General features: G+C 47.7%; 1 protein-coding gene across 4 annotated transcripts in view; it reads left to right on the top strand.

Annotated features, from left to right (window-relative positions):
- Nucleotides 1-11,177, top strand: part of RFFL (ring finger and FYVE like domain containing E3 ubiquitin protein ligase) — a 29,521-nt gene extending 18,344 nt beyond the window's left edge. For 2 of the 4 annotated variants that reach the window (XM_041422893.1, XM_041422891.1), the window contains exons 2-7: nt 103-287; nt 4,393-4,797; nt 6,310-6,396; nt 6,733-6,940; nt 8,084-8,149; nt 8,721-11,177. In XM_041422893.1, coding sequence (XP_041278827.1) covers nt 108-287; nt 4,393-4,797; nt 6,310-6,396; nt 6,733-6,940; nt 8,084-8,149; nt 8,721-8,902 — 1,128 coding nt within the window. In that variant the 5' untranslated portion in view covers nt 103-107 and the 3' untranslated portion in view covers nt 8,903-11,177. The remainder of the gene's footprint in view (nt 1-102; nt 288-4,392; nt 4,798-6,309; nt 6,397-6,732; nt 6,941-8,083; nt 8,150-8,720) is intronic. The other 2 variants (XM_041422894.1, XM_041422892.1) reach the window with 1 other exon arrangement.
- Nucleotides 11,178-11,225: the final 48 nt, after the last annotated feature.

Raw genomic sequence — 11,225 nt, 5'->3', positions numbered from 1 at the left:
GAAAATGAACCACGGGAGGGCACTGACCTGCATGTCCTGCTTTGTGTCCCCTCAGCTGGCAGGCGCTGTCCCTGCCCCTCTGACAGGTGTTTTCCCTGGCAGGCACTATGTGGGCGAGCTGCTGTAACTGGTTCTGTGTGGATGGCTCCCCTGAGGAGATGCAGCCGCCGCCGGCAGCCCGAGCCCAGGCGTATTCCAACCCCGGCTACAGCTCCTTCCCTTCTCCCACTGCTTCTGAGCACAGCTGCAAAGCCTGTGGCCTGCACTTCGACAGCTCCTCCAGCAAGGTGAGTCCTGAGCCTGCCCTGCCAGGGCCAGCTGCTTCATTTAGTTACAGACACACATTTTAAACACGTATCCTCAGATCTGCGCGTCCCGTATGGCAGAAGACAGCTCACCTTGGCTCTGCATCTTCAGCCATTCTGGCACAATTAATGTGACTGGAAATCCTTCAGCAGACTTCCTCAATGAGAAGGCCAAACTGCTGATAATCACTTAAAAAAGCATTAACTTGAGCATAAGGTATTAAATTTCTTATTTAAAAGCACTAATGTCCTTTAAAAATAAATATTGTGGCAAGAAGTTTAATAATGTTTGTGTTTTCAGTAAAGGGAGATCTTCCTGCCTGTTTTCCAAACAATTGTTGCTCAAAGTAAAAGCCAATGAAGTTTTTTGAGGGTGTGTATAGAACTGCTGAGCATAAATAGCCCCAGATCAATTTTATCTTACTTGTAAACTTGATTTGTGGGTGTATAAATGCCAAAATAATTGGTACCACAAGACTTAATTCGACAGCAACCCTGCCTGGGGCATTATTTGGACTTGGTGGGTCCTTTAATGCTGCTTGAAAATGTTCCAGTGAGGAAAATTGTTCTGTGTCCACACTCTGTGGCTTAAGAAGTGTCTGATCTATAGTTACTGAACTTAAGTATGTGAGAATTTAAAACTAATGGTGAATTCTGGCCACAGCCCTTTTAGATTATATGGGAAAGTTCATAAATTGGTTTTCCTTGCACTTTTTATTTATGCATGAGGAAACACATCTGAGGAATGGCAAGTCTTGGCAAAGCTGCTGCTTTCTACTCCCAGGGCAGCAGGGATGTTGGTGCATTTTTGCACTGAGAAGTGCAGTTGCTTCAGGAGTCAAACTCTGGTGATGTACTGTGGGGTGTGTGAGTGTGCTGAGGCTCCTCCTGGTGCTGGGTCAGCTGCAGTGGGGCCCTCCCTGCTCGTGACTCTGTAATGCTGTCTTTGACATTCTCCTCATTCAGCCACATGTCCTCACAAATACTTGTGGAGAGAGTTACCCTGGACCCAGCACTTGCTGTTGGGCATGATTGGGAATAGTGGATGGAGAGAATTCTGAAATGGAACCATTTCAGGCAGCTGTGAGCACAACAGCAGAGGCACAGCCCTGTTTTATCTCCTAAATACATGTTCTGTATGAGCTGCCCTTAGAGCAGAGTCTTGGACAGGGCCATCAGTGGCTCCAGCTGAGCTGACTCACACAGGAGAGGGAATGCTCAGGTGCACAAATTGTAGAGGAGCTGCTAAGGCTGTTGAAAACATTCCTGCCCTCAGCAGCTTCCCCCTTTTCCTGTGGGATCTGCTGTCTGTACCTGTGCTCGTGTCCAGCTGCTCCTGCTCCAGGCTGTCAGGGAAATTGAAGTTTATATTCTGTATTCCAAAGGAGGTCCCCAGCCTCCTCCCACCTTCCTGCTGTGCAGCTCCTGAGCTGTGACTCTGGGGGTGACTGGAGCCCCGTGCTGCAGGTGGGAATGCTGGAGCAGGAGGGGCTGCCAGAGCTCACCCATCATGTGTGAGGGAGTGAAAACATCCCTTAGAACACACTGCTGTGTTTGTGAGCCATGGGAATTCCTCAGTGCTGTTGCTATGGAGGGAGCAGTGTATGAAATCTCACAGTGCTGCAAGGACAGCATGGAAAACTGCATTCTCTCCTGGGAGAGGCAGCACCTTGGAACTCCAGTGTCCAGTTATGTTTCTTCTAAAATACAGGGGATAAAAATTAATTCCTTCTGCACTGGTGACCATAAGGATAGCCTAGATGGCTTTAAAAAAGCCCAAACCCAACAAATCAACAAAACCCATCCACATAAAGCATTTCAGGGCTATGTGACCATGCTGACTGTGCTGTCAGTGAGCAGCAGACAGATGTGGCCTGACCTTTTAGGAAAGTTTTAATGTGGAACAGCATTTGAAACTAATCTTTCTGAAGAACACAGTGCCTTGAATTAATGCCCTTTCAGTCAGAGTTCAGTGAAGCTGTAAGAGCTGCTTGATGCTGAGATGTAGCCAAAATGTCCATGTTTAAACACTTGCTGCTCAGATAGAGGCTGGGGAGGTTGTTTTTTTCTCTGAAGATAAATCCTAGTGCTGAGCTGCTAAGTCAGAGACATGCCTGGCTTTATTTCACTTCCCAAATGTGTCCTTTGATAACTGAGGCAGGATTGCTGTTAATTGCAAGAACATGTTTGATAGAACAGCCCTTGTGCTGTTTGCTTTGTGATACCTCAAGGTGGGAGTGCTCAAGTAGGGGTTTTCTGGCTGGTGGAAGGCCCTTGGCAATACAGGGGGTCCCTTTGGAGCCAGTTTGGGAACCTGCAGGCCATGGGGAGGCTTCCCCTGCCAGAGAAAAATGGGGCTCCTTTGGGGTTTTGGGTTGTTTTGTGCAGTTTTTGTGTTGTTGGGGTGTTTAAATCTCAGTTCATCTGATTGCTCCCATGTCAGAGATGAGGGATTCAGAGGTTAAGTGTTACCAACAGGGTTATTTTCCACTTCTGTACCTTTGTGGATTTGTTTTGTTCCCCTGCTCTAGGCATGCACAGCCATCAGTTCCTGTCTCTACCCTGAAAATTCGCCAAGGAACAGGATTGCTCTTGCAATCATAGGGTCACAAAAAGTCAATTACATATTATTTTTTTTATGGTGATGAAGTTAAGGAAAACTCCTCCAAACTGGATGTTCTGTGGAAATTGCCCTTCCTGCCTTGCTTTGTGATTGGTGCAAATTGCTTTTCCTTGGCAGGCCCCCAGACAGCAGCTTTGAGATAAGGTTTCAAGAGTTTCTCTCTGTGGTAGAAATGTTAATGTCTTAAAATGCTTGCGCAGGAAATTGGGATTCTTTCCAGTAAGTGTCACTGTGAGTGTAGTGCAGGCTCTAAATGAGAGGCCTGGAGGTGTTAACTGGGGAGCAGGGAGGGTTTCAGGCTGAAAAGGGCATCAGAAAGAGCTTTTGTAAGAAAGTAGTGTATTTACACCCTGTAAAACATCTGCTTTCTTTCAGCTGGGAAGACAGAGATGTTCTTCAGTCACTGGAGCAGTTCATAAACCACTTTTTTGTCTTTGAGTTTGTATTTATTACTTCTCCAACTCACTTGTGTGTTTTTCCTTGCACAGCTATGAAGGATCAGGATATCAGAATTTCACAGAGGTGCTTGGCTCCTCTGAGATGGTGAATTGGCATTTTAACAGCACTGAAACCACTTCTTTCTTCCCTCAGGACTTTTTAACAGGCACATAATGTGCTATTCCTATTGGAAAATGTAGAGTTTGCCTTTCCAAAGGGTCGAGCAGTCAAGTTTCTGCAGAAGTCAGCATGGACTGTGAGTGCTTGGAACTTCTGAAAATCAAGCCCTGAGTGACAAGATCAGAACCAGTATCAGACAGAAACATTTAACAACAGAATTCAATCTGTAAAGTTTTTAACTGTCTGGGGCATAATATTTCCAAAACTTCCAACACTTTCTGTCTAGCACTAACTGGTATAAAGTGTGTGTACTGTTTTCAAAATAAGCTATTTTTGTGTAAATAAATGTCAGATTATTTGATGTCTGTGAGACCTTGCTGTTCCCTGTCCCTCTTATGGTGAAAGATTCCTTCTGTGATTGCAGCAGATTGGAGGGAGGAACATCATTCATAGCAGGTGCTTATGAAAGAGAAATGTTTTTAAGTAGTTCCTTCAATGCTGGAGCTTGTTAATGCACAGAGCAATGTGCACAACTAGCTGGAATTCACAATGTGCACAGCTAGCTGGAATTCACTCACAAGTCTGCTGCCTCAATCTGCTGATTGCCTCTGGCTTAAACTGCATGAGCAGGTGCAGAAAATTCCTGTCGTGTGAGGGAATCTTGTCAGGATATCACGTTTCATTCTGGGTAAATGGAGTGGGAATGGGGCTTCTCTAAGACTGGGTGGTTGCTCAGGGATCAATCCTTTTCCTCCTCTAGGAACATGAGTAACCACTTGGCACTTTTTCGTGGATTGCAGGGTTTTGATTGTGCTTTAGGAGCAGCTGCTGCTTCCTTCGGCTGCGCTGCCGTGCTGCTGGCACAGGGCACGGGCTGCCTCTGACTCCTTCCCCTCTCTCTCCCAGCACATCTGCTTGGACTGTAAGAAGAACTTCTGCACGTCGTGCTCAAGCCAGCCCGAGGGTGGGCCCCTGCTCTGCCACCTCTGCCAGCGCTTCCGAGCCACGGCCTTTCAGCGGGAGGAGCTGATCAAGATGAAGGTGAAGGATCTGCGAGATTACTTGGCCCTCCATGAGATTTCCACAGAGTTCTGTCGTGAAAAGGAGGACCTGGTATTCCTGATCCTTGGCCAGCAGCCTGCAATTACCCAGGAAGATCAGATAAGAACAAACACATTTAATACCAGTGCTCATGAACAGCAGGACTTTGTGAGTCACCCCCCAACCAACCTGGCCTCTCCTACCTCACATGATGAGTCCTCAGTGTCTGCAGATCCCATCTCAAGTTCAGAAGCTCAGGAGCACCAACAGGTACAATCTCTGGCCAGAACCATCTTTTGCAAACTCATCCACCTCTGTTTTTGGATTAACTGCTAGGATGTGGTTCTGCTGTGTAAAGTTGTGACTTGCTGTCACTAACTATGATGTGCTGTTCATGATGGAATTGAATTTGGCAGGCAGTGCTGAATATCTCGAGCATTCGCTCTCAGAACATCATCACTGCTCTGGGTTGTGTTTTCTCTGGTGCTCTGGTCCACACTTCCCTTGCCACAAGATGCTCCCGTGACTGCTTCCTTTGGTACTTGCTGATGGCTTCTGGCACGCGTTTGTGGGTGTAATTAAATAGTTGATACCGTTCTTTAATTCCTGTGCCAAATAACAAGGGCAGTCTAAAGCAGTTTTGGAGCTTGAGGTGATGGGGGCTGGGTGAGGTTTTTGTTGTCTCCTGCACTCAGATCAATAGAAGACAAACCCTGAGTCTGTTGCCAAGTCTTGGTTTATGATGAACCTGCAGTTCTGATGAACCTCAGCAGGGGCATTTGAGTTTAATTATTTTTTATTGACCTTGCTTTGTTTGTCTTTCTGCTCTCTGCTAAGGAAAGTTTACTCAGTGTTTGACATCTGCTCCTTGTCCGGTTACAAAGTTAATGGGTGTATTCACTTCCCTGTGGGCCTGAGCTGTGAAAATGTGTGTACCTTCTGCTTCCTCAGCAGATTTATTTAGTTCAAAAGAAGAGTTCTCCTGGGAGAATGTTTCTTACAAATCATTAAAAGGCATTTTCATTCCCTGGTTTTCTGGATATTGCCATTCCAGTTTTTACCAGCTCTGCTGTCTTCCCTCACTGCCCCGTGATACATTTCAGTTTCTTGTCTTGACTTGCATGACGTGGTGCTGCAGTTCAGGCTCTTTGATCCTGTTTGTTACTCTTGGGCTCTGTAAATATTAACAAGTCCCCACTTGGATAAGTGGGATGGTAACATTACAGTCTCTTTGTCAGTAGGAAACCAGAGGGAGCAGTGGCTGCTGGGGGTGAGTCAGCTGAAATTACACTGCTCATTTGATCAAGTGTTCAAAGCAACTGCCCAGCTTTTCTCCTCCAGCCCTGTCACTGCTGCTCCCTCGCTCGTTGTCTCCTGTTTGCCCTCTCCAGACCCCATCTGAGGAGGTGTTTGCTGGGTTCCTGTGAAGATCTGAGCTGTTAGAGGAGGGTTCTGCAGAGCCTTGCACTGAGAGCTCTGACATCACACACAGCACAGTGTGACCCTCAGGGAAGGACTGCCCATATGCATTACAAATTTGGTGTATAAATTTGGTCTCCTCCTGATTCAGCCTGGAGTTCTGTACTGGGGCTTTAAAGCTTCAGCTTCAGTAAGTGTTACTTTGTGTGAGTGCTGCACAGGGAAAACGCTCTGTGAGTGTGCCTGGCTTGTGCCTTGTCCTGCCTGTGTCCTTCCAGAGGTCAGGGACTGCAGTGACACTGTCCTGGACTTGATTTCCCTTCAGAAACCCACAAATGGTGAAAGCTTCATTTCCTCTTCCAGGCCAATGGTCATGTGCCTCCGAGCCCAGCCTGTGGAACAGCAGCTGAGAATGCAGCAGAAGAAGCAGCAGCAGAGGATGAGATACAGGTTTGTGTGTCCTGGAAGTGGATGGCAGGGAATACCAGGTTTCCTGGGCTGGATTTGCTACTGGACATGAACAGTAACTGAGAATGACCAAACCAAATCGACCCCTTCTGTGGCATCATCTTGTCCTCCACATACAGAAAGAACTGATGCCACTTGGGCACCATGGCAGAAATGATTAAGTTCTATCTCAAGATTTGTGTTTCTGGTAGATGAATTCAGAGCAGCCACTTCTCTGTACATCCAAACCTGAATTCCTGCTAACACATGCTGGAAGTTGATTGATATCATAGTTCCAGGTGTTGAGGGCATGAATAATTCCCTGTGTGCTCCCCCCAGTCCAGTGACTCCGAGGATAACCTGGTGCTGGGCAGGAAGGCCTCCCTGTCTGACCTGACGAGCGTCGGGGACATCAGCGCGCTCTCCGTGCGGCAGCTGAAGGAAATCCTCGCCCGCAACTTCGTCAACTACAAAGGCTGCTGTGAGAAGTGGGAGCTGCTGGAGAGGGTCACTCGCCTCTACAGAGAGAAGGACCTTCAACACCTAGGTGAGAGGCTTGGCAAACAGGGGCCTGTTCCCCAGGTTTAGCCTTGTTACAGACAGCTGACAAGGAAATGGAACTTAGCTGACGTTTCTGGTGCAGCAGAGTGAGGAGGAGGGGGGAGTGTTTGTGCAGAGTGAAAGGGGCTGAGCTCTGCTCACCACTCCTTGGTGCTGTTTGAGGAGAGAGTTGTGGGAGCCCTGCAGCAGCAGCACAAGGGCTGTGTATCCTTCACACTTGGTGTTGTGCATGCCCCCAGCAGATCCCACTGGGCACCGCCTCACCCTCACAGCAGCTGGTGGGTGGCTGTACACGACTGGATATGCTGAGCTCTTATCTCTTGGCTTGTGGTACCTGGCAAAGCCAGCAGGGAAATGCCCTGCCCAGGCAGGAAACTGCCACCAAAGAGCAGCTGGGAGATTCAGGGCATGTGCTCAGAGCAGTGGCTCCCAGGGCTGCCCAGCTGTGGATAGCTGGGGTTTCACTCTCTTACCACCAGTGTTCCTGGGCCTGCTCAGGTGGCTGTGAGGGGACACGGGTGTGTAGAGAATATATCTGGCTTGGTTTTCCAGGTGCCAGTTTGCACTTCGAGGGGATTTCTTAAAATAACCACATATTTGTAAATTATTTACAAGAGAAACTTACTTTAACGCTTTGATTTCATATGTTTGTTTCTCAGTGCTGTCCAAAGGAGTGTTGTTTTCTTAAACGCATCTCTCTAGGTTTTGTCTTGTATGGATGATGCAAGATTTAAGACAGCAGTTTTGGGGTTACATTCTTTCATTACCTTGTGCTTTTGATGCAATGTAGCCTTTTCTTTCACTCACTCTGTGTCTGTTCAATCACTTGGTGATTGTGTAACAGCAGAGGAGCTGGCACAAGGGGCTGCTGCAGGTGCAGCACTGGGAAACCAAACTCTGCACACATTCCAAGGCTGTCTTAAAAATTGAGACATCCCTTTGGATCCCTTATCTCTGGGAAGCTTTAACTGTTCTGCAAGCTCAGTATCGGAGAAAGTTCTTGTCAGTTGTTGAACCTGTCCTGATCAGAGCCCAGCCTGAACCTCCCATGGTGATCAGCACAAAGCAGTTTTGGTTTAGCAACTCCCTCAGGGTTTTCAGCCCCTGCCTGGTAACACTTCTCTCCCAGCTTTTCAGATTCTCACCAAATCTCTCTCTTCTTCTATTGCAGTTTTGGACACTGACGATCAAACTGGTGAGTGAGATCCTTAATCATGGAGTTGTTTATTGGGAAAAACCGTCCCAAGATCCAGTCCAGCCAGCACTGCCAAGGCCACCCCTAAACCATGTCCCCAAATGCCACATTTACATGGCTTTTACCTCCCCTCAGGGTTGTTTATGCCACCGCTGCCCTGAGCAATCTGTTCCAGAGCTTGACAACCCTTTTGAAAATGGCTATCAGGAAAAATTTCTATCTAAACCTCCTTGTCACAACTTGAAGTAATTTCCTCTCTTGCCTCATCTCAGTGGTACTATCTAAACCTCCTTGTCACAACTTGAGGTAATTTCCTCTTGTGTTATTACCTGGGAAGAGAGACCCCTGTTGCTTCACTTGCCTCATCTCAGTGGTATTTGTTTCCATCTCACAGAAATTACTGTGTAAAAACTAAAACTTCTGCTCCTTGCCAGCTGATGGAGCAACCACAAGGGAAATTCCTTTGCACACCTTGTCCCTTAGGGAATCCCTTCAGCAGAGCCAACTGGGAATGCACAAACCCGCCACACCTCCCTTTGTCTGACCCCTCCGTGCTCTCCTGTCCCCTCAGGTGGTGCTGGGCCCCCCAGCACCGAGGACAACCTGTGCAGGATCTGCATGGATGCTGCCATCGACTGCGTGCTGCTGGAGTGCGGGCACATGGTGACGTGCACCAAGTGCGGGAAGCGCATGAGCGAGTGCCCCATCTGCCGCCAGTACGTGATCAGGGCCGTGCACGTCTTCAGGACATAGAGGTGGCTCTGGGCTCAGGGCTGCTGTGCCTTAAAGCCTCCGTGCTCTTAGGGAAAGGGCCAACATCCCTGCCAACAGCTACCTTGATCAGCACGGACCCTGCTGCAAGAGAGGGAAAGAGGAAGCCTGGGGAAAGTGCTCTGCTCAAGCCATGCCCGACTGCTCATCCCACCATTGTGCTTTACACCACAGTGCCTGGACTCCTTGGAGCTCATTGCCAGCAGTCATTAACCACCTCCATCCTAGGATCATTTGAGGGCAGATGGATGCCCAGCTTTCCACCAGGAAGATCAGCTCCAGAGGCTTTGTATTTCCCTCTGAATAATAAAAGTGAACTGGGGTCTCAAAAAGTGTCCTTTGTTTTGCTGCTCAGGCTCTGCCCAGCAACAACTTGATTTTCGAAGATTAAAATCTCACTGTGCTTGTTAATTTTACTTTTATTTTTAATTTAATGTAAAATTGTTATGCTTGCAGGACAGGCAGACCCTCCCTGCTTTCCCTAATTCCAGCCTAGTGCAATTGTGGAAAAACGTGTAATTTTGTATCAAGGTTGTCTCTGTATTATTGAAAACTGTTGGGGAGGGAGGCTGGGAAGGCTCAGCCTTGCCCTGTCTGCTGGGTTTTTGTTTCTGTGCCAGAGGGAGGTTTCTGGTTTGATTTTGTGGACTTTGACTTCACAGCACGTGCCAGGGGTGGGGCTCAAGCTGAACTGCCCCCACTTGCTGAGGGAGCTACAAATCCAGGGCTTGAGTCTTGCCCAGGCTTTAGTGAGGAACCACAGAGCTGCAGAGTAGTGAGGACTGCATTGCTACACAATCATATTTAAGTACAGGTGACTTTTTCTTTTTTTAGAAGGGAATAATGGAAGAAAGCCTTTGTCTCCATTGGATCCATGAGCAATCTCCACTGCAGATCAGCTTCCCCCATCCTCCCCAGGGCTCAGTTTTACAGTTCTGTTACCTTGCACTGCTTACCAAAAGCAGTTTTGTCCTTTCTGCTGGTGAGGGTGGGGAGAGAGGCTGTGGCCTGATCCCTGACAGCTCTGCTGGGCAGTGTGCTCAGCTGGAAGAGAAGTGCTAGAGCAGTCTGGCAGTTCTTGCTGGAGGTGCTTGTAACTGGTGTATTTTCCCCTCGCTGTCCATCAGCATGGCACTGTGCCCTCACTGTACAGGCTGTCCTGGCTGCTCTGGGACAGGGGCTGGCTCTGTGTGCCAGCCTGGCTGCCAGCAGAGAAGGGGCTCTGCAGTGGCTGCCCTCAGCTCCTGGGGCACTGAAGTGCAGCTGCTCCTGTGCAGTGGCAGTGATGGCAGCAGTGTGTTCACCTGGTGTGCTCTGCACAGGGACAGTTCCAGCAGCAGCTCAGCTGCAGCGAGTGCAGGGTCTTTGCTCTGGGAGCTGCAGCCAAAAGAGCACCTGGGATGAGAAAGCCATGGCTCAGGAGGCAGCAGGAGAGAGCCAGGGATTTCTCACTGAGGTGATCTCAGAATTCCACAGAACTGCAGCAGCTGCTGCACTGACTGAACTCAGCATTCTGAGTCCTACCTCTGTCCCAGGTCAGGCTGTTCTTTAATCTTAAGGTTTAACAGATCCAGCAGGAGAACAAAGTGAACAAGTCAGGGCATCCTGACAGAGAAAAGGGCAGGTGAGAAGTGATTCTGTTTGCTCTGGAGAGAGCACTGGGACCTCAGAGAGCTGCAGGAATACACAGTGTGCTGAACAGCCTCATTTAGGAAATCCACTGTGAAAATTCATGTTGTCATATTTTTCAGTAAACTCAGGGCTGGGGGAATTTAGCAGGAAGAAGATGATTCCCCTATGGATAGATGTACTTTCCTTGTAGAGGGTAGGCTTATTTTCTACAGCAGTTAAATCAAGCTGCAGATCAATGCCTGAAATTTTAGGGATGAGAAGATCCACCCACCCTGAACTCCAAAATGTGCTTTGTGAAGGGAGGACTCTTCTTGTTTCCCTTGTAAAAATGGATTCTCTACTTAGAGATAGGAGTGAGTTACTTTTAAAGGAAAATCAAAACCTGGAGGAAACTGATTAATGATCCAAAGGAATATAATGTTCTGAACTAATAAAGTAAATGGAAATATTTATGTGCTTTATGTACACTGTACATTGTTTAAAGATGTTAAAACTTAATATTCTACTTGAAAGGGCATGTTATTCACTATTAAATCCTCTGGTACTATGACAGTTCAACTTACTAGTTTTGGTACAGAAGTTTGGTTTATAATTTTATAATAAAGTTGAATTGTGATTTAGTTAACTTTGTTTCTGAATCTGTTACAAGCAGAGATCCTGCAGCTACTGCTGA

The sequence above is a fragment of the Onychostruthus taczanowskii genome, unplaced genomic scaffold, assembly GCF_017590055.1.
Source record: "Onychostruthus taczanowskii isolate IOZ18803 unplaced genomic scaffold, ASM1759005v1 scaffold75, whole genome shotgun sequence".
Lineage (NCBI taxonomy): Eukaryota > Metazoa > Chordata > Aves > Passeriformes > Passeridae > Onychostruthus > Onychostruthus taczanowskii.
The sequence above is the reverse complement of the archived record's forward strand: the minus strand, read 5'-3'. Positions and strand labels throughout refer to the sequence as shown.